The sequence below is a fragment of the Quercus lobata genome, chromosome 11 (assembly GCF_001633185.2).
Source record: "Quercus lobata isolate SW786 chromosome 11, ValleyOak3.0 Primary Assembly, whole genome shotgun sequence".
In the NCBI taxonomy this organism is placed as follows: domain Eukaryota; kingdom Viridiplantae; phylum Streptophyta; class Magnoliopsida; order Fagales; family Fagaceae; genus Quercus; species Quercus lobata.
Window position 1 is genome coordinate 6154033 of NC_044914.1, and position 27917 is coordinate 6181949.

At 33.7% G+C, this 27917-nt stretch overlaps 1 protein-coding gene across 6 annotated transcripts; it reads right to left on the reverse strand.

Annotated features, from left to right (window-relative positions):
* Nucleotides 1-2714: 2714 nt before the first annotated feature.
* Nucleotides 2715-24493, reverse strand: LOC115968568 (cyclic nucleotide-gated ion channel 1-like). Of its 6 annotated transcripts, none has more exons than XM_031087987.1 (10): nt 24294-24493; nt 23780-23863; nt 23257-23519; nt 23020-23108; nt 20670-21114; nt 19218-19430; nt 17113-17399; nt 14541-14652; nt 4131-4406; nt 2715-3484 (listed from the first exon to the last, which is right to left on the reverse strand). In XM_031087987.1, exons 4-10 carry the CDS (start codon nt 23055-23057, stop codon nt 2975-2977), a joined length of 1881 nt encoding a protein of 626 aa, XP_030943847.1. In that variant the 5' UTR covers nt 23058-23108; nt 23257-23519; nt 23780-23863; nt 24294-24493; the 3' UTR covers nt 2715-2974. The 6 variants fall into 6 exon arrangements, with proteins under 6 accessions (XP_030943847.1, XP_030943846.1, XP_030943848.1 ...); XM_031087986.1 differs by adding an exon at nt 24036-24175 and having other exon boundaries at nt 23257-23863; XM_031087988.1 differs by lacking the exon at nt 23780-23863.
* Between the last annotated feature and the right edge of the window lie 3424 nt (nt 24494-27917).

The window sequence follows — 27917 nt, forward strand, 5'->3', positions numbered from 1 at the left end:
CTTGTGAAAGATGTTGACTGCAAAGTATTTCAGTTCATCCATACAATGAAGATCAAGAAGCTCCTTTGTTACAAAACCTTACGGCGTACAAATGTAGCAACTTCTTCAAGAGAAAGATGAACTAGGGAAAATTGTCTCCGGTCACAATATGCATGAATAAAACCTTTGCATCAAGTTGAGACGGCCCTTAAAATAATCCTTATATATGTCTAAGGTTGTGAGAAAAGAAAACCTAAACAAATAGCTTGGAAATGTGTGAAAAACAAATCTGAAAATTTGAATTTCGTAATCCTTGATAGATACAACTGTCGAGCTATTTGTCGAGCTTTGAAGAATTAAACCTTGATAGATATATCTGTCGAGCTATCTGTCGAGATTTAATGAACAACACTTCTTCACTTGATTCTTGGACTGATTTGCATGACTTTAATACTTGGACTTGAACTCTTGTTCCTTTAAGTATTAAACACTTCCTAGATATACCCAATTACAAGTAAAGTGCGTTTTGTCAAATGATTAGCCAATTCTATATGACATATGTTCTTAACAAGTTCCACATATGTCCTAATAGTTATGATTTGAAATATATCAAATTACGATCACAGGACCTAAAACGAATGAAAGAAAGTGAAATTACCATTGATACTGGGAGTGGGGGTGTCTATAGAAGAGTTTATTAAAGAGTGGGTCACTCTTCCATGGCCACTGATCTAAAGATGAAATTGGGATTGAAGGTTGTATATCAAAAGGAACCAAAATTGAGGGAGAACCTAAATTAGGGTCTTGAAAATTTGATGAAAACCAATTCTAAATATAAACCAACCAATCAAAATAGCCAAACCTAAATCCTACTAAACGCCCAAAATTAATATAAAATATTTTAACTGTAGCCATTCTAGAGGTCTGAGGCTAGCAGGATGCTGAACATTGGGTTGGTTGTGTGGTTTGGTGAAGTAGCAAGGTGGAGGGCTTTGCAACCATGAGAAAAACATAGAGACAAATATTAGTGAGAGAGCAGAGGTAGAGGTTTGCATTTTTTAAGCATGAGATAGAGAAGAAGAATAGATTTTCAAAAATAGGATATTAAAATTTAAAAAGAAAATAGCAATGAGGAGGAAAATTGTGGAGGTTCCAAAACTTATGTAATACAACATGTAGAAGTCAACTATTAATCAAACATATTCAATTTTATAGATATTTATAGATGTCGAATTACAAAAGTGAGATAAAAATTTCTTACAGAAAAATACAAGAGAGATAAATGTATTCTCATAAAGCAAATTACGAGGGAAGTAGATGTCATGCAATAAACTACAAAGTAGTCTCATACTATAAGGGTATACCACATGGGTAGTATGTGTAATTTACCTTTTATAATGTGGGAAAAAAAAAAATATGCCCTATGTATCATGGTGTTCATACATTCCACTAGTAAAAAATGAATGAAGCATAATGGGATCCTATTGTATGAAATAAGATTAGATATGCATCGCATGTGTTAATACTTACAAGATAAAGGTTTTACGTAGAGTCCTTATTTAATGTTACCCTAAAGAGTTTATTATTTCACATATTATTCTTTTTCTAAATCTACCATTATCATTTTCAGAATGGTGCACCTACACAGAATCCAAACAAAGTAGCAGCAGCTGTATGACTAGAAAAAACTAACCGATCCATCAAAACTAACTTAATACATGTAATTTGACATCAAAACCAACTATTGATCATTTACAGCGACAGTGTCAGCACTGCTTGATTCTGACGTTTTCTTGAAGCATCAACACTTTGGTTGATCGCAGCAACAGACTGTAATAGTGAACAATTCTAAATAGAAAGATTTCTACTATTGCATAAAATGGCTAGCTAATTAAATCATTGAGTCCAACTCTGTTTATATAATCACAGAGGAGAGAGAAAGCTAAGCTAAAAAGGTGGAGATTCTGTTACAACAGGCTTAGGGGCCGTTTGGATTGAGTTTTTTGATAACTCAATTCTCAGTTTCCATAACTCATAACTCAAAAATGGTGGGACCCATAACAAAAAGGTTGTTTGGCCAAACGATAACTCTGTTTCCATAACTCTGTTTCCATCACTCAATTCTCTGATTTTTGAGTTATGAGTTATGGAAACTGAAAACAACAAAAGGCTGTTTTCAGTTTCCATAACTCATAACTCAATGGCATTTCCGTAAATAAACACACATGAGGGATCCACAGCCACAACTTTTGACCACCTTTTGACTTTTTTTTTTTTTTTTTGGGTTGGCGTTTGCTGTTTTTTTTTTTTTTTTTCCTTTTCTTTTTCTTTTCTGGGTTGGCGTTGGCTGTTTTTTTTTTTTTTTTTTTTTTTTTTTTTTTTTTTTTTTTTTTTTTCTGGGTTGGCGTTGGCTTTTTTTTTTTTTTTCCTTTTTCTTTTTCTTTTCTGGGTTGGCGCTGGCTTTTTTTTTTTTTTTTTTTTTTTTAAGTACCTAGACTCACCAAACTTAGTGAAAAAAAAAAAAAAAAAAAAAAAAAAAAAAAAAAACCCAGACAGAACAGCCAACCCAGGAGAGAAAAAAAAAAAAAAAAAAAGAAGCTACTAGTGAAAAAAAAAAAAAAACACTGTATCGTGACAGGTGTGGGCCCTCCAAATAGTGTGAAAAATAGTGAGTGATGAAAACTGAGTGATGAAGGCAAACGGATGTGAAAAATTGAGTGATGAGTGATGAGTTATGAGTGATGAGTGATAAGTGATGGAAATTGAGTGATGGAAATTGAGTGACGAAAATTCCTTACCCAAACAGGCCCTTAACAACTTAACCACCAATTACACGTGTGAAAAACAGAAATCAAAAGCTAAATAACTGAATAAATGAAACACAGCGTTTTTCTCTTGATTGCAAACTCAGGATTTTAAGTGATACGGTGCACCTGACAAATGGGATTCAACACGACACCGTTTCCATTGTCTTTATCAAAATCATCTCTGCTCTTCAAAGAGAAGCTGCCCTGTCTAGAACAACATCATCATCCGTCTTTGCACGATGCTGGTGCCAACTTCGTTGTACACGAATTGCAGCCTTGGATTGCAATTCCTCGGGTCCTAATAGTGAGAACTTAGACTCCATTATTTTTTTGAAGTCGTGGGCCATTAGAGCGAAGGCTTCCACTTTTGTGTGGGTTTTGAGGGTTTTTGAAGAAACAGGAAGTATGGATAGGTTGCGCATGTCGTCGGAGGTAGGTTTCAAAACCCATTCAAGAAGTTTTCCTCCAAAGTGCTGACCTTTTTCAAGACGCTCAGCACGTCGAGAGTCAGATCCTTCACCATTATTGCTTGTATAAGTCCATACAATGCCATTTGTAATCAAGAATAATGCATCAATAGGGTCTCCCTCCTTGACAATGTAGCAATGCTCATTGTAGAACTTTGGCTGGAGAGAGTCGCAAATCTTATGCAACAGTTGTGTACGCTCATCCAAGCCATTATCTTTCATGATTTTTAGCTGCTCAAGAAAAACAAATATGCTGAAGTACAAATCTATTTCCTAACTAATAAATAAATAAATAAAAGAAGAGATGCTTACTTTCAAATTACCATAAAATCTATTAAAAAAATTTTAACTAGAAAACAATGGGCCAAAGAGTTTTGCGGAGGGATGACAACGGAGTGAGCCAAAGTCGAATGATGGGATCTTCAAGATCCACAACAATTCTATTAACTATTCTACCTTTATTTTTTATTATAAAACTTGTTTCCTTAATATAAATATACTTAAAAAATACATCTACATTACACATCTAAATGACTAGTCACGATTGAAACTCTTTATAATTATTTATAAAGAGTTAAAGTGTGAGACTCATCACATTCCTACACAACACACACTTAAACAATGTCCCAAAAAAAAATGTTAAAGTATAGATTATGTAGCTCTAAGAATTAATATTTCAATAATATCTCATCTGATTCATATAAAAAAAAAATATATAGTTAGAATAAAATAAATAAGCCATGCGAGCTGCTTGAGCCTGCTTGTGTGATCATGAAACCGATCATTTATTAATAAAACTATTCTCTTTTTTCATATTATTATTAACGAAATTTATAATACAGTTATTTAGCAAATTTATAGAGGTAATAAAACTCACATTCTTTAGTATCTGTAAGCAGATATGACGCTTAACTTTCGTTTGAAGATCCGTTGGAAGATTGGGGACCAGGTTCTCCACATTAACGTCTTCGCCTTCTTCATATCTCTGATTTATGTTTTCCATAATAAGGCTTTTTTCTGTACGATCAAAATTCTTTTGGGAAATCCATGATATCATGCCCTTATGTTGTTTTTGTCGTTGACTTGACTTCATCTTCATGCGTATCTTATCCCATTTTTTTATGGATTTTGATCTTGTCCACTGCATGTACATCTGTCCCACCTCTACTAAGTCAGTTCAATTTTAACAAATCTCACCTTGTAAGTTGTATAGTTGTTAGATCAAAATATAATTACTTTCAATGCCTAGAACAATTCATTGGATTAGTTTTTTTTTTTTTTTGGGGGGGGGGGGGGGGGGGGTAGTAGAAGTGTATTTCAGTAATACGTTTCTTTTTCAAAATAAATAAAAAAAAGAAAAAAGAAAAAAGAAAATGAGATAAGTGAGGAGGCTTAGGTTTCAAATCCTCTATCAAAGGTGTAGAAATTATAGACTTCAATAATTTTTTTCCCAAACCATTACCTTGGTTAGGAGACGACGGAATAAAATTGTTAGCCTTATGGATGATACTGGTACTTAGCTTTCCGGAGACTCAGACATGCATCTCTAATGTTCAATATTGATTCATTGATTTAGAAGTTTATATGGCTCTTCCACAAGGCTTTCACAGTAAGGAGGAGATGATTTGTAAACTTAATAAGCCACTTTATAGACTGAAACAGGCATCAAGGCAGTGGTTCTCCAAATTTTCTATCAACTTTACTCCAATTGGGCTTAGTCAAAAGCTGATTACTCTGTCTTTACTAGGCAACAAGGACAGTCTTTCATTGTTCTTTTAGCATATGTGGATGATGGTCTGATTGCTAGTAATGATCAAGAAGCTGTGAATCAATTTAATGTGCTATTGGATTAAAACTTCAAGCTTAAGGACTTGGGTGACTTAAAATTCTTTCTTGAGTTGGAGGTAGCAAGATCAGAAAAAGGAATCACACTTTGTCAAAGGAAGTAATGCATTGGAGATACTGAATGATGCAGGTTCAGTTTGTTGCAAGCCTGTCAAAACTCCAATGGAACAAACCATTAAGCTTAGTATGTATGAAGGTGAAATTCTCGATAATACAAGCATATATAGAATGTTGGTTGTAAGGCAGCTGTACTTGACCATTACCAGACCAAATATCACCTTTGATGTTCATAAGTTGAGCCAATATATGGCAAAACCAAGGAAGCCTCATTTGAATGCAGCACACAAAATTCTACTGAAAGGAATATTTTTCTCATCTAGTGTTGAACTTCATGTAAAAGGCATTGTAGAATCAAATCGGGCTTCGTGTCCAAACACAAGAATGTCTGTGACTGGATAATGCATCTTATTTGAGATTCTTTAGTGTCTTGGAAGTCTAAGAAGCAACCAACAGTCTCAGATCTTCAGAAAAAGCTGAATATAGATCCAAGGCAATTGCTACTTGTGACATAGTTTGGATATTATATCTTCTCAAGGATATTTAAATTGAAGGGAAGCTTTGTTATTTTGTGACAGTCAATTTGATCTCAACATTAGATCCAATATATCCTGTGTTCTATAAGAGAACTAAAAACATAGAAATTGACTGTCATGGTGAATATTCACTCACCAGCAGCTCATCTTAAGGGGAGTATCAAAATATAGAGAGCAAGAAGACAGACCAACTCAAAGAGAAGAACGAAAAGAATCAGATAAAGTGCATGTTAGACTACTTGCAGTTTTTAGTTACAATTACTTGTTTTGTTAGTAACCACATGCTACACACGTGACTTCATTGTGTAACAAAATTAGGCGGGCTTTTAAATTGGATCCATTACCCATTTCCTAAGGGATTGCCCCTTTCAAGGCAATTTTGGCTTTTCCCTTGGGGACAACTGTCTTGATGCATTTTTTCTTTAAACTCCTTTATCCACGTAGCATTAATTTAACTCTTCATTCCTATCGTTCTCCTTGGAGCTTGGTCTTCTCTTTGGGAATATGGGCCTTGTGGTTACATGGTAAAAGATGTGTGTTCAAAAACTCTGCTCGGCTGCTCCTAGTCTTTCTATTGTCTTTGAGGTGAGTAGTGGATTTCTTCCACTTTGCATGTGAAAGACCAAAAAAAAAAAGAAATCAAAACCACAGTGCAAGTTGAGTGGTGCAAACAAGCAGATAATTGGGTTAAATTAAATATCAATGGTTCCTCTTTGGGTAATTCAGGTTTGGTTAATGCTGGTGACATAGTTGAAGTTAAAGATCATAGAGGGATTTGAGTTTCAGGCTTCTCAAGGGCTGTAGATATTCCAACAAGCGTTACAGCCAAAACTTGAGATATCAAAGACGAGTTGAACTTATTCAACCAACTTCAATTACAACTTGATAAAGGTTGTTCACAAACGGTGGACCGTTTGGACCAACATTGATCACTATGATCCTGGTATTCTGGAGGTTCATAAAATTGAAAAATGTGGAAAAGCCTTACGTGAATGGAGTTTAAGTTGTTTTGGGAATGTAAGGAGGGTGTAAAGTTGTTATTTACAACTATTTTGTGTTGGCTTTAATTCCATGCTAAATTTGATTGTAATTCTGTTCAATCATTTTTCTCTGTATTTTATGTGGGAATTTATTGTAAGAGTCAAGCTCTTATTGAAGAGTAAGTGGATTTCGCGAGAAGATTCGCAAGAAGATGCCCCACGAAGTAAGCCACATGCAGAGCACGACTGGAATGTGAAGAGCCATGACAGCTGGAGTTTTTGCGAGTAATTCATGAGTGAGGCCTTCCCACGAAATACCCACAAAACATTCTGTTTTTCTATTTTGTCATTTGTGCTCCGTCATGTCTTCACCCACACTATATATACCCTCATTATGCACATATTGTAAGGAGTGCTTTTCAGAGAGAAAACCCTAGCATACACACTTGAGAGTTAGAGATTGTCATACCCATAATCATCTACACATTTCCTTATGGTTTTCCTCTACTCTTACCTCTCCATATCCAAATCCTTGAAAGGTTGATAGCCCAAACACTTGCCACACCCAATCTAAGTGTAAAGTGAGGTTTTGGTGCTGCTGGGAAGCATTGGAAGAAGCCAATTGTTGGTGGACGCAATTGGGCTGAATTGCGTGATCCAGGAAAGTTAGAGAAGACAAGGCTTTGTCAAGTCAGTTGATAGCAAGAGCTTGAAGGGCTCAAGCACATGGGGTAGACTAGGCTTAGAGGGTCTTTTGTTATCTGTGTACTCAAACTTATTCTCTAGTGGATCGATTTACCGCTTGGAGAGGTTTTTGCCGAGTTCTTCGGTTTCCTCTTCGATAACACGTCTCGTGTTATCTTGTGTTTGTATTTTTCTTTCCTACTGTTTTGGCTTTCATTTTATTATTGATATTTGATAAATATGGTTTAGAGTAGTTTTATTGTTTATTCGCTTGCATTTACTCTTATTTCGCACTTAGTTTAAGTTAGAATAAAAACAACTGAGCTGTAACTATTATTTAGAGGTCTAAACAAACTTTTGTGTTTATACACAAATTTGAGCTTTCAGAGGGACTTGGAGTTGAAGAGAAAACAACTTCAGTAGGTCAAGAAGGAGGCACTGGTGTCTGTGGTAAATTTTTGGGTGTTGGAGTTAAGAAGTGAAGTTAATGACTTGATAAAGAGAATAGAATGTGGTTTCAAAGATCACGATCATTATGGACTGTTCATGGAGATAAAAATTCAATATATTTTCATAACAGAGGAACTCAAAGGTTTTGGAAAAATAACAATGATGATATTAGAAATTCTTTAGGACATTGGACCACTGATTCAAAAGAAGTGGCAGATTGTCTCATTAATTACTGCCAGATCTTGCTTTCCTCCATGGGCAACAGTCAACCAAAGGAAACAATCAACATAATTTCTTTGCGTGGTCACCTCAGGTATGAATTAACAGCTTAAATATGAGTTTATGGCACTGGAGGTTTAGGTTGCTCTTAAATAGATGACACTTCTAAAAGCTCCAGGACCTGATGGTATGCCGCTGCTCTTCTATCAGAATTATTGGAATCTTGTAGGCATGGATGTTACTTAGTTTGTACTTTCTTTTCTTAATTCTGCTTCCCTTCCTCAACATCTCAACCATACTTCTATTACTCCCATTCAAAAAGTCAATAAGCCTGAACTTGTTTCTAAATTTAGATCTATAAGTCTTTGTAATGTTCAATATAAGACTTTTTCTAAGGTCTTCGCTAATAGACTAAAGAGAATTCTACCAAAGATTATCACCACTGTGCATCAAAGTGCCTTTACCAAGAACCGTCTCATCTCGAACAACATCATGGTGGCTTTTGAGACTCTTCATAGCATGCAACATCACATTTCAGTCAAATGGTTTTATGGCCCTAAAGTTGGATATGAGCAAAGTTTATGATAGAGTGAAGTGGTCTTTCCTAGAGTCTGTAATGAGAAAGAAGAGGTTTAATGAATATTGGATTTCTTTTGTTGTTGGTTAATGCTTTGTGTTAAAATGGTCTCTTTATTTTGGTCAATGGAGAACCAAAAGGTTTTATCAAGCCAAACAAGGGGTATTAGACAACGCGATCCTCTTTCCCCTTTCCTATTTCTCATATACATTGAAGGGCTTCACAATCTTATTTCTTAAACGGCTCAACAAGATATTATTCATGGATTGTCTTTGAGTTCAAGAAGTCCCAAGTTGACCCATCTTTTATTTGCAAATGACAACCTTATATTCTATAAATCTACACCTGAGGAATGTTAGAAAGTGATGGATATCTTGGGGGTTTATGAGAGGTGTTCAGCTCAATAGATTAACAGAAATAAGACTATTATCTTCTTCAGTAAATTCTACCTCAAAAGATCGGAGGACTCAAATTAAGAAGGCTCTTGGGGTTACATAGATAAAGCAATATGAGAAATATCTAGTTTTGCCCTCTTTTGTGGGTAGGAAAAAGAGGGCCAACTTTGAATGCATCAAAGAACATGTATGGAGGAAGTTGCGAGGATAGGAGGAAAAGCTTTTGTCATAGACAAGAAGAGAGATTTTGATTAAGGCAGTTATGCTAGCAATTCCAACTTATTCTATGAGTTGCTTCAAGTTTTTATTGGGTTTATGTAATGATTTGGAGAATTTAATCAAGAGGTTTTGGTGAGGACAATTAGGTGACAGTAGGAAAATTCAATGGGTGGGATGGGAGGAATTATGCAAGCCAAAGATTGAAGGTGGTATGGATTTTAAAGATTTAGGTATGTTTAATGATGCTCTCCTAGTGTGGTGGGCCTTTTTGTAATGTTGAGCTGGGCTGCCTCCTATCGTACTAGGCTCAAGTGTTCTGGATTAAGGAGTTGGAACCAATCCAATTGTAACCCACCTTAGTCTGATTTATGCACAAACTATACCCAGTTTGCCAAAGCTTTGGTTACATGCCCATGACAAGCAAAACTGCTATGGGAAAGTTATGGCAGGCAGATAAAATAAAGATAACAAAAGAGATGCATTCGCTACTTAGACAAAAATAAATAAAGCGCAGCGACAAGAAATTGCCCTTTTTATGAAATAGCATAAATAAATGAGGAAGAGATAGTAATAAGTTTATTGAATCAAAGAGAGAAATGTTAGTTTGCATTGCCAAGTTATGTTACAGGGCCGAAGTTAAGAAGGGAACCATTTCCTCAATGCAAATAATCTCCCCAGGAAGAAATTAATTGCTTTGAGGGAACGGGCCTAAATGACCTATGCGGCTATGCCTAGAAGAATCTTTTGCCTTTAGCAGAGAGCTTGGGCTTTAGAGGGAGAGAGGGGATCAACCTATTGGTGCATGCATGCCATTCTATGCTCTCCGTTTTTCATTCTTTCTAATTCTTCATTTCTTTTCTTTTCGTTTTCTTTCTCAATGTTTGCTTATTTGTTGTGATTCTCTCCTAGAGGTTACTATTACTCTGTTCCTCTCCTGTTGTGCACGGCAAGGATCCTTTATATAATGTCTGTCGTGACCGGATTTTACTATTTTATCCTTTAACTACCTTTGTCTGGTCTGGGTGTTATTGCCGACCACCACTGGTTTGTCAGTCACTCCGCCACCACCACTTACCTGTACTGGTTGTGCCACTAGACAAAGAAGACTATTTTGTTTGTTTGTTTGTTGTAGCACTCTTACTTGCTACGGTGTGGGTGCTCTCTCTCTTCCTATCCCTCATAGCATGCACCTAGTGATTCTAGCTCATCCTTGCTTCTTTTGGATGGTATGTTATTCCAACAGGACATTTTTCCCAAAAGAGCCTGAGCAGGAACCCCAGAATAGGTTTTCCCCCTCTCCCTACCGCTAGACCATGCCCTCTTACCTCTGACCCACCCCTTCCTGTATTGGCTAGGTATAAACTGGTGATATCTGGGCCTTGCATATGCTTCACTTCTGTGTATGTCCAAAACCTGCCTATTGCTCATGCATTCGCCGTGGCCTAAAGGCTTGCCTGCACATTCTACCATCCATCCTTGACTTCTTATGACGTGAGTTGTACTCTGATTTCCCTTTCTTTATGGTTTGCTCCCCTTAGGGGCTGGGCTTTGTTTGATTGTGGGCTTTTCTTTCTTTAGCCCACTTTTTTGCTCCTTTCTGCAGTCTTGCTACCATTTCCTATTGCACTATTCTGTCATTCCTGCTGTGATGTTATTTGATCCACGCCTACTAGACTTCTTTGGGCTTGATGCTTATTCTACTCTCAATGACTCAGTATGATCATTGGGCTTTTTGTTACATTGCTTGCGGGCTCCTGTGTCCCATTTATTTTCTCTTAGGCATCTTTGGCCCATTTACTTTCCTTGGGCATCTTCAACCCTTTCTAATTCTACGTTCCCATGAACTTTTACTAAACCCCAAGATTACAAATTACTAATTCAAGCTTATTATCAAACAATGTATGTGCGGAATATGAAAATAAACTAAAACTGAATTGATAAAACAATCTAAACCAAATAAAATCACAACCATAGCAAAAATTAAATGACAAAGATTAAGGAAAGAGAGATACAAACACATAGACAACACAGCGATGTGTTATCGAAGAGGAAACCGAAGTCTTCGGCGTAAAACTTCTCCATCGCCCTCCAAGTAATCAATAATCCCTCCAAGCTTTCTGCTCCAACGAGGTTATGCCGAACCTTTGTCTTCTTTAGCTTACCAGATTCCGCTATAGCCCATAGCATCAACCAATATCGATTGATCTCTTCCTAACTGTTTCCCAAGCACCAAAGAGCCTTCTCATAGATATGGGTATAGTGAGATAAGGATTTGGCTAAATGTACCTCTCAAGGATGTAACAATAGAGAGGGTGAGAGTAGAGGAATTTGGAGAATCAAAGGATGAAGATTGTGAATGAGCCAATCTTGTTTTTCTCTAGGGTTTCTCTCTCAAAATTCTCTCTAGAAACTCTCTACATTTTGTGGTTATAAGGGGTATTTATACTGGTGTGTGTTTGGAATGCGAAAGGTCAGTTTTCCCCAAACAGTGTGGTTTAGTGACTTGACCTCGCGACGTGAGTGTAAGTCGCGAACTAACTACCTGGCCAGACTAAAAGTTTTGTCCTGTAATGCTCTAGTTGGTGTGACTCTTTAGCTCCTCTGCATGCTTCACACGTGTGCCTCCTTTGGCGACTTGCCAGCCGCTAGCCAATCGCGAGGCCCTGTTGAGTGCATACTCTTGAGTTTTTCTTCACACTCTCTCATACACTACCCTTACATGATTCCTACATGAATACAGGATTTCTAAATGTTAAATTCCAAGAAAATTTGGCACGGAATAAAGCCAACTAATGATTGAATAAATTCAACCTTACATGATCTATTATTCCTGTTGTTTGGGCTTAATGGCTTTTCTATCCAATTACTAACTCCTTTCTGCCCATGTTGCTGGGCTTCTTCCTTTTACTGGGATTCCCAAAATGAGCATCAACACCTAGCTAAGCAAGCTTGGCGGTTATTGCATAATAAAGACTATTTTATAGGGTTTTAAGACAAAATTCTTCTTCAATTGCTCTATTTTGGAAGTCAAAGGAGGTACGTCGGGGTCTTATATTTGAAAATGTATTTTGAAAGGTATGGATGTGCTTAAAAAAGGAGTCCATTAGAGGGTGGGAAGTGGGGAAGACATTCCTCTATCTAACTCGTGGCTATCTTCTAGGGATCAACCTCGGCTTCAATTTCCTTTATCTGAAGAGTTATCCACAGCTCATGTAGTTGATCTCGTTGATCAGCTCAACAAGCAATGGGATTTAACTCAGCTAGATAATTTATTCTTGCCTCACGAGGTTAGTTCTATTTCATCCATTCCTCTTTGTAGAAATCGGATTTAGGATACACTTATTTGGCCTTTTAATCAATCAAGTCAATACTCTGTAAAATCTGGTTACAAGTTTTTGGGTGAAGAGTTCACGGACTTGGATCAAAGAGAGTCTTCATCGGGTAAAGTGGAGTGGAAGAAAAAATAGGGTTTGACAGTTCAGAGTAAAGTAAATAATTTATTATGGCGAGCTTGCAAAAACTCTATCCCATATAACAAAATCTATTCATCCTTGAAGACATTTGCGATCATTGCCATCAATCTTCAGAAGATAATTTGCATGATCTTTGGAGTTGTCCTTGTCTTTCACCAATCTGGGATTCAGACTCAATGTGGAATTTTCGAAGTTCAACATCTTTCTCTTGGTTTGGGGACCTAGTTACGTATGTTATTGATAGAGGAAAGAACAAAGATCTCTTCAATGTTTTGGTGTGGACAATCTGGTACAGAAGGAACTTGCTGTGAACGAGCAATAAATCATTCCCCATTGGTTAGGTGAGGCCTACTACAACTACTGCTTATGAAGATTTTACTCCACCCAAGTGTTGCTCCATTTCCCGTAGTCCAGCCAGAGTTCGTTTGATTCCTCCACCTCCGCCACTTTTCAAAGTTAATTTTGATGGTGTTGTGTTTAATGAAGATAGGAAGGCTGGCGTTGGGGTTGTGATCCGAAACTGTTTGGGACAGGTTATGGCTTCCATGACAGAGAAGTGCAATTTACCCACATTAGTTGATGAAGTTGAGGCTATGGCAGCGGTCAGGGCTGTAGTTTTTGCACAAAAATTGAGGTTTTCATCTATTATTCTTGAAGTGGATTCAAAGAAAATTATGAATACCTTTAAAAATGATGAACCTTCTTTTGCTTCTTATGGTCATTTGATTGAAGAGGCGAAGTTTTTAGCAGAATCCTTTGTTGTTTTTAGTGTTTCTCATGTTAAGAGACAAAGTAATTCTGTAGCTCACAATCTTGCTAGATATGCTAGACATATCAGTGATTTGTCGGTGTGGATTGAGAGTGTTTCTTCACATCTTAATGCTGTAACCTTAGCTGATTTGGTTGTTTAGTTTTCGATAAAGTCACAATATTTCTTCTCATTAAAAATAAATAAAATAAAATAAAAACTTCAACTACAAGCTATGATAGTTAAAACTTTTGCTAGAGTTGTTGATCTTGTATCGGGCTGTCTTTCAACTACCACTAGGCTTTCTTCTTTGGTTAATGATTGCAAGGCCCTTCTAAGTGAGTGATGGGGACCCAATTTTTGTGTTGATTGCTTTGAGGGAACCAAGACCTCCAAATTGATAAATAGACTACTTGGGAGTCCATACCTCCAAAGTGAAAACTCACTCAATAATCATATTTTTCAAACATCCTTTATTAATGAACACAAAAACATATATATATATATATATATATAGAGAGAGAGAGAGAGAGAGAGATGGCTTTACAAGATAAAGTAACATTCAAAATCAAAGAAAACCAAATCACTATCTCTTATAAGTAGATAAGAATTATTTAAAGACTAACCTAACAATCTGTCATATTCTTATTTAATTATCCAACCTCTAATAACAGAACTATAATCTTGAAATGATAAGTTATTTTCGGTGTTTTCAACAGAAACATCTAATGACAACTTTTCACTAACCCTATTGTAACAATCGAATTTATAAAATAAAAAATAAAAATTTGTATCCATGTAATAATACTACTAAAAATAATATGATTATTAACATATAACTTATTAAATTATTGATGTGTCATTCCTATTTAGAAATCGCGCTCTCTCTTCTTCATTCAATACATTATGTACCTAGTGCATTACAAACCTCTCCACATAAACATGGGTTTTATCTGTTGAACCCACACCAATTAGAGCTTACTTTCCTATAAGAGAAAGGCGTAATAAATTAGATGTAATGAATAATTTCACATGTAACTATGATGCTTAAACATTTTTTAGAAAGAAAAGAAGAAAAAAAAAAGAAGAGAATTGGGTACTCACCTGCAAATTTCCCAAGAAATATAGAAATAGAATCAAGCCAAAGATGGAAATAGAAAGTGCAAAGCAGTTTTCCCATATATGGTTACTTGTTTGGAGGTTTTGACCAAGAGAACTGCAAAAATGGCACAAATATAGTGTCTAAGATACTAATCTCAAAACTTTATAACTACAATGCATAAAATAAAAATACACAAATTTTAGGGGAAACCAAGCCGTTAGAAGGAGATGTGAAAATCTACACTTGGGCATTCAAGATCATTAGTTTATGGCCTTCAGTCCTCCCAAAGGACCACGTAAGCAATACCTGATGATCCTCCTATCTAACAATATTGTGTCATGTGTTATTATTTATTAAGTAGGATCCTAATCACTAGACTAGTAATGAAAAAAAAGAACATAAAAACATAAAACATTAAAAAAAAACAAACAAACAAACAAAAACCTTCCCCTTCACTATTACTGTCATTAACTCCATTGCCACCACCACTATCCCCAACTCCTATGTCAACAGCAATATTGGTCTTCCCTAATTAACTTTAAATAATTTGCAACCTGAATTAAATAAAACTCATTTTATATTTTCTTTTTCTTTTTCTTTTTTGTTTTTTCTCATGGCAAGGTTGTAACCAAATCTACAAAGTGAGTCTCGAGAAAAAACCCAAACTTCAATCGCAATCCAAAGGTTCTTGTGCATTCGTGGAATGCGACCAAAATTCAGGAACTCCAAATGCCCTAAGATTTATGTACAGCCTCTTTGGCATTATTGATACTTATAGTGGAACTAGCCCAACTAGTCCTGTAAGAGAATTTAGATCCGAACATCTAAAAAATTTAGCTAGCATTTCAAAATGTTATTTTATCTATTTTAACACAGTTTCATAACTCACACTATATCTCGTCTTCTATTTTTACATTCAACACATTAAAATAATATAAATAATTTCAACTACTTTAGCACGCAACCCATTAAAATAATATGTATAAAACAAAAAATAAAAAGAAACGGTTAGTTTCTCCAATCCACCTCTTCACTCTCTTTTCCCCAACTCTTAGTCTGTCTTCCTCACCTACAGCACAACTAGGCACAAAACCCAAATTGAGAATCAAAACAACCCACGACAATCCATGGCACAACCAACCACAAAAACCCATAGCAACTAGCCACCCAACCACCATCGTAACCCATAACCCAAGAAAAAACCCATCCACAACCCACCACCAAGAAACACCTTCCTCAGCAAAACCCAATCCAAAATCAACCCATCAACCCAACCACAAACCCATGAACCCACCATGGCCCATTCCAAAATCAATCCCAAGCCATCACAACCATGACCCAACAAGAGAGAGAGAGAGAGAGAGACGTTGGGGACAGTGAGAAAAGAGTGATTTTTTAATGGATAAAGTTTGGTTGCAAGCTAGGTTGTAGCCTAAAGTTACAACTCCACTTAATATCTTTTAATTGGATGTGAATTTTAACAAATCCATCATTAAATCCATTTTCTTCTTTTATTCTCCATGCTTGCAAAATTTCCAAAAAATCAAAGATCAATTAATTATGTCATCAATTAAATGTTTAAATTTGTAATCTAAAATTATGCATAAAAAAATAAGTTTATGAATCATATAGTAAATAACATCTAATTGACATGAAATTTAATATATATGTTAAAAACATAAAGAACATACAATCTAACAGTTAGATTTTCAAAATATATAGCAATGTTTATTTTTTTAGTGGGAGTTAAGTATTAGCCTTAGAATACAACTAAGTTTTTAGCCAAACTTTGTCATTTTTTAATTGAATGAAAGAGATAGAATTGAATAAATAATGGGGTTAAACGTTTAGCTTGTTGCTATAGTAAGTACTATTGATAGCAGTTTATTGTAGCTTGTTCCTAAAAAATTTTGGATATAATAAACCGAATGTATGCACTTTATTTGATATTTGAGATGCTAAAATAACATTTTGAATGTGAATGCTCTTAACAACTAAGCCAAAGAATTTTGGGTGTGTAAAAGAAACCCCATGAGAAATTTGGTGGCAATTTAATAAAGGGTGCGTGGAATGGAAGGTTAAAGTTAAGGAGATGGGGAAGAGTTTAACGATGAAGGGGGATGGTTATATATATATATATATATATATATATTTTATAATTGGATTGCTAATTAGGATTTGACTCAATAAATAACACATGGCTCAAGATAAGGTTTTCCTACAGTGCAAAGCTTGGGTCTATTAGACCCGTTTTAATGGTGACATGTTCCTTTTTGGTCATATGCCATCATCCCAACAAGCATTGACCTAAGCCTAACTCTTTCCTTCAAACCAAATTAGAGAAAGATCGGAAGAAATTTCCTTCAAATTAGATTGCATAGTTCAACACTTTTCTATATTAAAACAAAAGTTCATTAGAGAAGAGAGTGGAAATTGGTGGATTAACAAATGTGTGACGAGGAATTATGTTCTTCTTGAAAAATTTAAACGAGGGGAAATTAACTATTATAGTCACAAACATCAAATTTAAGAATAGATTAAATATTGAAAAATAAAAGTCTAATATGTGCAAACCTCAGATTTCGCATGCCCCACCAGAAACTGAAAAATAATTTTTGTGGAAAATCTGGCGATTCTAAGACACCAGACTGAAGGGCTGGAAAAAATATTCCAAAGTCAAAGGTCGACGTTGTATTTGGGACATTTATTCGGCAAATATCATTTATAAAAGAGAGATCTCTAGAACTACGATCACAGTTAAAAGAAGTTCCACAACATCTAGTACGATTTCGATCACACGCTACGTGCCAGCAAGCTGCTAGTTGTTGAGTAGAGGAAAAATACCAAAACGCTCCCAATACCTAAAAGACCACAAAATCATTAATTAAACATTAATAAACTATATATGTAGATATCCTAACCAATTATTATTAATTGTGAGCAATAATAATAAGAGAAAAAAATAACTGTAGACATGATGAAACTTCTTAATATCTTTAAAAGATTATAAGAAAGGTATGAGAGAGGTATTAGACCTGTTAGTACACTAGATTTTCCATGTTCTAACTTAACTAACTTACCTCTCAAAAGAAAGGTATTAGAAATAAACCATTACTCAATATTTTTTTAATGAAGGTGAATTTTAACAAATTTACTATTAGATTACATATTTTTCTTATATCTTCCTTATTTGCAAAATTTCTAAAAACTTAAAGATCAATAACTATGTCATCAATAAATTGTTTAAATTGCAAATTTTTATACCTTAAAATTATGTATAAAATATAACCTTATAGATCATATAGTACATATTATCCGATTGACACAAAATTTGACATGTATATTAAGAGTGTAAAGAACACGTAATTCAAAAGTTAAATTTTCAAAATATGTAGTAATGTTTATTGTATTGAGTAAGATTATAGTCTGAGGGTCTGTTTAATTGAAGCGGTGGAAAAGTAGGAAGATAGAAATTGGTGGAAGGATAGAAAAGATTTTATTTTCTCTTTTTTGTTTGGTTGGGAGTGGAAAAGTGGAGTGATGGAAAAAATGAGTTTGAATAAATTTACTCATATACCCTTCTTAAAGAATGATGCCCAATTAAAACAAAAAAAGTGATAAATAACCACAAAAAAAGAGTAATCAGCCAAATTTATTAAAAAAATAAAAATCATGTCAAAAAAAAACCACATCTAGTTTATTAAAAAAAAAAACACAACTATCATGCCTAGACCCTAGAAAATCAAAAGAAAAAAAAGGGCAATGTTACTACCGCAAAGAAAAAAAAAAAAAAAAAAAATGCAACAAGGCAACATTACTGCCTAAGGGAGAAGAAAAAAAAATAAAGGCAACTTAAAGAAGCCCATGTGCACATGCACATGAGCCTTTTTGTCAATCAAAAAAAAATCCATCTCCACTCAATTTTTTCTCCATTTTGGGAAGAAAACATTTTGGTGAGCCGGGGGAGAAAAAATCCGGACCCCCACCATTTATTTTCCATCCTTCTTACCCAACCAAACACATTCCAAAAAAGTTTTTCTTACTTTTCTCTTCATAGTTTTCCATCCACCCTATTTCACCTCCAAACACACATATCCTTAGGTTATAACCAATTTTATAGTTAAACTTTGTCCAAAAAGTAATGCAGGATAGTAGGATCATCACCCAGGGCTAGTTTAGATAGAGGAAGATGAGGGGAGAGTAGAGAGGAGCTGAGTAAATTTGGCCAGAATCAAAACTGGCCACAAGTTGATAACATGAAACCTTTGGAATCTATATATATATAAATTTTTTTTTTTTTTTGGGTATGTTGGTTCATTTGAAATGAATGTTTATCAGAGCCAATAGGACATTGATAAAATATCAAAACTTGTCAAGAATAAATTTATGTTGCATTTGGAAACTTAGATTTGGAATTGGATTTGGATTTTAAATCAATAGATTTGAAATGCCATGATTTCAAATCCATTGATTTTAGATATCATTTCAAATTCAAGAATTATAAAGGTTTAAAATTCTTGGTAGATTGTATTTGTCAAATCCAAATCCTTGACCTTTTTTAAACCATCCAAATTTGGTATTTAGACTTTAATTACCCAAATCCAAATCCATATGTCCAAATCCTGCCATCCAAATACACACTATTAATGAATATGAAATTACCCTGTAATCAAACTTACATGTCCAGCAAGGATGTATAGAATGAAATTCAATGGAGCTTTGACCCGTAAGATTCTATCAAATTTCTTGTCATTTGTTATTAGTTTCCTCCAGGATAGGTAGATTTGATAAACTCTTGGCACATATTGGAAGAGAACAACAACGTTCAAGAATTTCACTATATGTGTAGATTCTGTGCCTCTCATTTCTGAAATAATAATTCGAACTACCACCTGAATAGATTACAAAAAATTTTGTGTTTAGAGCGAATGGACAAAATCCATGTGTAGGACAATGATAATTTAAAGAAACTAGTGATTTATGGGAGTAGTGGAAATTAAACTAGGATTTAATCTTTAAGGGGTCAAATTTTGAGTCCATTTTTTTTATTAAAAAAAAATTTTAAATAAAAAATAGATTAATGGTCCATTTGGATTGAGAAGAAATAGAGTAGAATTGACACAAAATTAACTTATTTTCAACTAACTCTACTCTGCTCCCTTTCACTATCCCTCCTTCTCCTCTCAATCTAAACAGGCCCTAAGATTCAACACTAAATTAATACAGAAAAATGTAAACTATTTTTTTTTTTTAAAGAAGAAGAAGAAGAAAATGAAAATGTAAACTAGCATTTACTAATTGTTGACAAAATAAAAATATAAGGAACAACATAAAATAAATATTTTTCAATACCTGTCAACTTAATCATTAATTGAAGTAAAACTCAACAGTTTTTAATCCTCAAAAGTCGCTTATGATTGATTTTATATTGAGTTTTGGGGTAATTTCCCTTTAAATGTACAAAATTTAAGAGCCAATTAGAAAACTTTCTTCTACTTTATTGTGAAACCTAGTTTTGACAATTTTTTTATTCGAAGAATCAAATGCTATAATTGAGTATTATCAACAAATAAATTCAATGTTATATTTACTACTAGATTATATTTCCAATATTTTGTTAACTAAAAATCTAATTAATATTGTCAAATAAGAATAAAATAAAATAAAATTTTAATTTGATAGTTACAATGAAAGATGGTGGATTTAAACTTTGGAAATCTCCATTATAAATGCTAGGAGATGACGGTTAAACTATAAAGCTTTTGAAAAAAAAAAAAAAAAAACTTACTTACAAACAAAGATTTGAAACTATTCAACTTTGACGACTTAGCATTACAAACATAGGTTTTACTTACAAATTTTACTGTATGAGTATCAAAAATTGATGTCACAATTTTGCACACATCATAAAAAGTAATTCAAATACTCATTTATTTTCTCATTGAAGTATCCTCAATTATATTCCTCGGTACATCACTTTGTAATTAGAGTCAAATTGTACTAATTTTGGAATTTCTAGGAAAAAAAAAAATTATGGATTAACATAAACTTAACCCCATAAAGTGAATTAGTCATATTAAAAGATAAGAATAGTACATTTAATATAAATTATTAACTGATGTCCCCCTTACCTGTGGGATGGGAAGAATAGTTAGAATGTCGAGTAAGAACCGAGGCCACAAATATTTCTGAGCTATTTTCCAAGCATCTGTATTTAACTCAGGTTTTGCCAGTTTCCGAAGTTCCTCATCAATAAAACCAGTGCGAAATTGCAATATAATATGCAGTAGGTGAATGATATCGAAGAAAGTTCGCAAAACGAGAGTTGTTTTCCACAATCTACCGTCAAACCCAATGCACTTCTTCTTTTGATTGATCACAGGAAGGTAAAAGAACAATGGATCCACTGCTACTGCAGTCATACATGACAATACAAATCCTACCCTCCATCTTTTAAGGAATTTCTCCCTCGGGTCAAGAATATCAAGAATATATGCCTTCAAAGTCTTTTTTTCTTTCACTGAATCACCTCCACCATTCTTAAGAACTTGCCTCTGCCCCTCAATGTCGCCCTTCCTAAATAAAACACCACAAATATAAAATTAGGGAAATCGACTGTAATTTTGCTAGGGGAGGCTTAGGTCCCGTAGTGCAATTAATCCCTTCCCTCTCAAAAACATTTTTAGGGCTTCCACTTTTTAACTTTTTTTTTTTTTTTATTCAATAGTTGAGATTGAAAGTTGCTTAGTAGTTAGTACTGCACCTAATCTTAATCTGATCTAGTATGTCCTGTGCATTGGACCCTATAGAATGCTACCACATGGTAGCATCTTATCAAGTGTCATCCTATTGAGTCTAGTACACAGGACACTAGACCCAACCTGAACTCATTAGTAATAATAGTTGATTGTTCAAATAAATTCAATTAGATTAGGATTATGATAGAGTTTCAATAATAGATTATAAGAAGTTAGTATTTATCTAGTCTATTTGAAAGTTTGTATTGCAAAAATTTATGAGTAATGCTATCAGTAGTTCGGTATTACAAGTTTTACTACATTAATCTTATAAACTGATATGTTACCAACTATAAAGAGACAATTCAAGTATTCAATTATGAGATAATTGAAGTTCACTAATCACATTTATTATCACATCAATTTATAAGACTTATGTTGTAAAATTCGTAGAACTTTTAACATTTTCCTAAATTACATGGAGGTTTGGACTCACCACCCAAAGCAGTTCAATTTTTTGTGGTCTTAGCATTATTCCAATTACATTGCAATACATGAAATAGTTTAGCAAGATATGATCTTCTCTTGCTTTTTTTACAATATGTAATTTGAAGTAACTATCGAAATATCAAAAAAAAAAAAAAAAAAAAAAACAATGTATGGAGATTCTGAAGGTATTTTGGTATGACGATTTTAGGGATTTTTTTTCTTATACTTTTTGAGGTTTATGTTTTCTTGAGCTCCAAAATGGCTGAAAATGTTTTATGCCTCAATGAGAGGGTTTTTTTTTTTTTTTTGGTCTTTGAAAAATGATTTTGCTTTGACCTACTTTTTTAGTAGTTCAAAACACCCGAAAATAAGGAAAAAATTTTATTTATTTTTATTTTTTTAAAAAAGCAAATGACTTCTTAGGCCATGGCAAGAAAAGATAAATGTTACTCCCTTCATCCCAAATTGTTTGGCCCACTTAGGAATCCCAACTATTAAGGGAATTATCATTAAATGTCTTATTTCTTTAAAATAAAGTTAAAAGTTTCCTAAATTACCCTTAAACAAAATTTATCAAAATTTTAAAATTTTAAACAACTGTGCATATAAAAAATAAATAAACAAACTTGTCTGCTAAGAAATTTTCAAAGTTATTCTAGATTGCAAATTCTATTGGTGTACTACTACTACAATTACATACTCTGATGGCGGTAGATTACAAATTTATCTTCAAATTTAAATTATGTAGCCACCAAGCCTCACCCAAACTTAATCTTGATCTTCAAATCAAATTTTAATACAACTACTGATAATTTCTATAGTGGCATAATGGAAATGTTAATAAAATAATGGGGTATAAGAAAAGAAAAATCTCAAAAATCATCTTACCAAAATAAATAATAGGGTAAATTCCATTCATACCCCTTGAGGTTTGGGCTAATGTCATCTAGATCTAAGACTTTTCAAAACTAACTTATTTGGTCCCTAAAGCCAATTTAGTCCTTAAAACAGTTGAAAAAAAATAACTAATTGTTTAAGGACTTAAGTTGGTTTTAGGGACCGAATTGGTTAATTTTAAAAAATCTTGAACTTAGTTGGCATTAACCCAAACCTCAGGATTTGTTAGTGAAATTTAGCCTAAATAATAATAATAATAACAAATTGTCCTAACAAATTAGAGTTCACCGCAACTTGAAAGCCAGCTTGGAAGGCCGCTATAATAATAATAATAATAACAAGAGCAAAAGAAACTAACCTTGCACTATTCCCTTGCAGATAGCCAAGATAACTCATAATTGCTGTTTTTGAAGACTTTGTTTCAATCTCAATTCAGGTGGCGTGCGGCTGCAAAATTAAGACAATTTGCTTATTTATAATCTACTTTTAGACCTTTTATTATTTTAAAATAAATTTTAAGAAAAATAAACAAACAAATTATGTTACTTTAGTTTAAAGAATCTGGATATTTTGATGACTCTTAACTGATGCTTACCAAAAATTAAAGGAAAGAATCTGGATATATAGTTGCTACCTGCGTCCATTTTCTCTTTCCTCTTTCATATTCTCCCAAGTCCATCACAAACTCAGAACCCACCACTGTCAGCTCCACCAACGGCCACAAAATGAAAAATAAATCTCAACCAAAAGAAAATCCAACCATTAGCTACACCCACAAAAACAAAAAATTTACAATCATCAATGCCACCTCCAACCACACAAATTCACCTCCATCACAACACAAGCTCCAAACCATAACTACAAACACAGAAAACCCAAACACACAAACACAAAATCTTCAGATTTGTAATCCAAATTGCCAACCCAAACCCACAAGCACAGAAAACCCAAACCCAAACCCAAACCCAGGGATCCTTAGATCGAATACCAAAATCACAAAAATAAGGAGTGGGTTTCTGTTTCTGGGTATATATTTATGCGTGGATGAACATGGTGAGTTGGTCTGAAGAAGAAAGAAAGAAAGACAAAACCAGGAAGAGGAGGAAAAAAAAAAAAACCGTTGATGGTACAGTGGGTCTGATGAAGAATCAAACTGTGTCTGGACCCTGCGAACTTTACCAGAAAAGTCTGGATTTTGATCCCTGGAAAATTGGAAACCATATTTGTGCTTAGAAAAATAGTGACATACTACCAATATTCATTTATCTCAAATGCAACTTCCCATGACCTTACAGGTGTGCACCATAAGGCTTTTTCATTTTTTATTTTTTTCTTGGAAGAAATAAAAAGATTTTCTTGAACCATACTACTCACAATCACAACTATTGATTTGGTTTTGGCTTGAGTCCAGTACTTCAGTCCACTGGATTTGATACGTTTCGGATACGTGTTCATATCATGTATCTTATAATGTACTAGAGTCTGAAACTATGGACGGAAGCTTTACTCCTTAGCTTGATTGTTCAGAGTATGTAACAATAATAAACATGAACAATAAGTAATTCTAACTTCTAAATATAAATCCCCTTAGAGTAGAAGAGAATGTGTATTTATATAAAACGTAAATCGAACCTGACTAACTCAAGTCGCACGCATTTTACAAGGTGGAGCAATGCATAAAGTGGCAGAAGTTGGCTTTGTTATGGGAGTCTAAGAGTGCGCAGAGGCAGAGCAGATGCAAGTAATAAGCAAGAGCAATTCCTGGCTTGCTCTTAAACAGAGTGTAAAGTGTGAGAGCCATTCACAATGGTCAATCGCTCAAGTCTTCTAATATTGTCGTTTTTTCAGCCACCGACAATATAAGTTCAGAATCTTTGAGTGGATATTTTTCCGGTCTCTTATGAGAAAGGTACTTTTCACTGACATACTGACATGTGACTACCATTTAATAATTTTTATAAAAATATTACGGACGTTGTATCTTTTAATAATTGAGACCCAAATATTTGATGTGTTGGACTAAATTAGTAAGGCTAAAACAATTCTTTGTTTTTTTTTAATAAAATAATATTAATTGCAACAACTAAAATAGGAACAAAAATAACCTTGGAGATCTGGGGCTCGTTTGATATATGTATTTAAAAACTGAAAATTGTTGTTTAAAAATATTTGTGGAAATACGTATAGGTGAAAAAGTGCGTTGAAATATGTGAAATGTTGTTTAAAAACTGAAAATGGTTGTTTAAAAACACAAACCAAACACCCCCTGGCCATCTTCAATATGCTTTAGACCCAAAAACACTTAGCAGCAGTGTGTAGTATGAACCATGAACAATAGTCTTTGAAGTGTTTAGTACTGTTGTTTAAACATAGTTTTTAATTTTTAAATATTATAATACATTTTTTCATAATACTTTTTAATATATATATATATATTTTCATAATATTTAAACAATGATATTAAAAATCTCTTTCCATACAGCTACTAATCTCTCTTTAAAATCGTCTTCTTCACCAACCAATAAGGACTCATTTTTTTCTAAGAAATGATTAGGCCCTCAACCCATAAGAATTCAATTTGTTCTGAGAAATTGTCAGGTCTTTCCGAAAGGACATGTCTCATTTATTCGAAAGTCTTTATTTATTTTTTTTATTTTGAGAATCTCCTTTATTTCAAAGTAAAATCAGCTAACTAAACATAGTAACGTGGAATATATGGCGGAAATGAAAATCAACCATGTTAAAACTTAAAAGGATATATAATATTTTCTAAAATTTATTAAGCCGAGAATTATGATTTAAGTAAAATTACTTTAAAATTATGATTTAAGTAAAATTACTTTAAAATAATGATTTAAGCAAAATTACTTTTAAAATAATTTACTATAAACACAATTTACTATTGAAATATTTTTCCATAAGTTTTTTTTTTTATTATTACTTCAACTGTGTTAGCAATTGCACACCTTACCATATATGTAAATATATTTTTTATTAATTAATGAATTAATAATAAGAACTAAATTTATCATAAATTAAGAATAATATAAACTAAATTAACTGTTTTCATGGCAAAATTAACCGTGAGGTGTGACCCAAGACGTACGACCAAAATTGCCGTCTGTTTAAAGCTCTCTTGTTTTGTGACTTTTGTCTGTTTATGCCACGTGAAAGGCTATTGCAGACTCTGATGTGAGAGTAAATGATTGAAAATTTTATTTTAAACTTTGTGGCTTCCAGCATGATTCCACTCACCCTCAAAGAACGTGCCAAGGTTGAGTGTATTTTTGCATGATTATATATATTATTGTCGTGAAAGACTCTCATGTGAGAGTAAATGATTGAAAATTTTATTTTAAACTTTGTGTTTTACAGCATGCTTCCACTCCCCCTCAAAGAACGTGCCAAGGTTGAATGTATTTTTGCATGATTATCAAAATATATATATATATATATATATTTAGTGAATTCAGAAAATTAATTATTATTTTTTTTCTGTTGAAAATATCTCTAAATTAATTAACCAATAACTTTAAAATTGAAATAAAATAATAAATTAGCAAAAAAAAATTAGTTTTTTTTTGTCAAAAATACCTCTACCTAAAACTTAAAAATTGTGTTAAAATAGTAAATTGATAAAAATAATAAATTCTTACTTATACGTTGAAATGTCTTCCTGCTTCTAATAAGCTCTTACTTTTATGTTAGTTTAAATTCCTACTTCTATTCTCTAACTCCCTACAAAATAGAATCACTCTTTTGTTAATTTTAAAACTCCTCCAATCTACAAAACTCACCCCAAGTATTCATATTTTTTTTTTTTGGGTAATTGGAAAAAGTAGAAATCTCAAATTATAATAAATCAAAATTATTAATTTTTACTCAAAAAATAGAAGAGCCTCTGAGCACGCACGTGAACGCGTGCTCAGAGGCTAGTATATATTATTATGGTTGTTGTTGATGATGATGATAGCGCTGTCCACAGGTCGGGCCGGGTCGATTTTGGATCCAACTTACACTCGACCTATTGGCGTCAGGTGGAGGGCAGAGGAACCCGAAATCGACTGCAGGAAAAATCGGTAGAGTCTGTTTTAGGTGAGGGTGAGTGTCGATCGAGCCAGGTCGGTCACCAGAATTTAAAAAAAAAATAAAAAAATAAAAAAAAAGGCATCGAAATCTATAATAATAAATAAATAAATAAAAAGGCATTGCCGAAATTTGGAAATTTTCCGAAATGTCACCGGAATTTGCATTTTATCGTTGGAATCTACATTTTTTTTCACTGGAATTTACATTTTTTCTCTAAAAATTGCTGGGATTTGGCCGGATTAGGCTAAATACCACCAGATCTAGCCGAATCTAGTCGAGATCTCACCAGATCTGGCTTGTTTTTGCAGGATTTGGCCGAATTTTTTTATAACTTCAGTCAAATTCGGGTTGCTCGAATTTTGGAGATGCAAACCCGCCACTCGACCCACCGTTGTCGGTTTTTGAGAACGGAAACCCGTCGCCGACCGACTGGACCTTGGGTTTGGGCTGGAATCAGGCGGTTTAGCCAGGTTGTCGAGCTCCGGTCGGGTCTGGATAGCCCTAGTTGTTGTTATTAATGGTGGTTTTTAGGCCTTATCATTTTTCTATCCCCTTCTCATCCTAACCAAACATTCTTTCTACCCATTTTATCTCCTATTTTTCACTCTTTTTTTGCATCCTCCCTAAAATCATCCCAACCAAACATACCCACTAAATAAAATAAAGACTCTAAAGTCTTAACAAATTATATGAACTTATATCAAACAATATGTGTGTGCGGTGCCTGCTTAAGACAGTAGGGAAAAAATTTTAAAGGGTTCTGTTTATATCTAAATATAACTTAAATAATATTTAGTTTGTTTTTTATATTATAATTTTTATTTCAAATATATTATTAATATGATTAATTCACTCAAAGTAAGCTAATAACACTACAAATTTTACTATATAGGTTTTACAAACTAACTTATCACCAATTTTTTTTTTTTTTTAAGTTATTCAAACATTCTATTATATTGTTTAAGTGGCACCAATCATATTTGTGCCGGTGAAAATGATTAACTACCCTCTTAAAGACACAATTAATTTGTAGTATGGGGTTACTAATAATCTACTGTGGTGATTTGAATAAGAACAAAATTCTATGTGAAAACTAGGAAGATGAAGCTATATTATACATGCAATTAGAAGCAATACAATACACTTGGTTACTTTCTTCTCAAGAAC

Coding starts and splice junctions, on each gene's coding strand:
- LOC115968568 (XM_031087988.1), bottom strand. CDS start 23,057: ATGAGTTATCTTGGCTATCTGCAAGGGAATAGTGCAAG. Junction 19,431..20,669: donor CTATTCTTCCCATCCCACAG/GTAAGGGGGACA, acceptor TAATCTATTCAG/GTGGTAGTTCGAATTATTAT. Junction 14,653..17,112: donor TGGGGCATGCGAAATCTGAG/GTTTGCACATAT, acceptor CCATTTTTGCAG/TTCTCTTGGTCAAAACCTCC.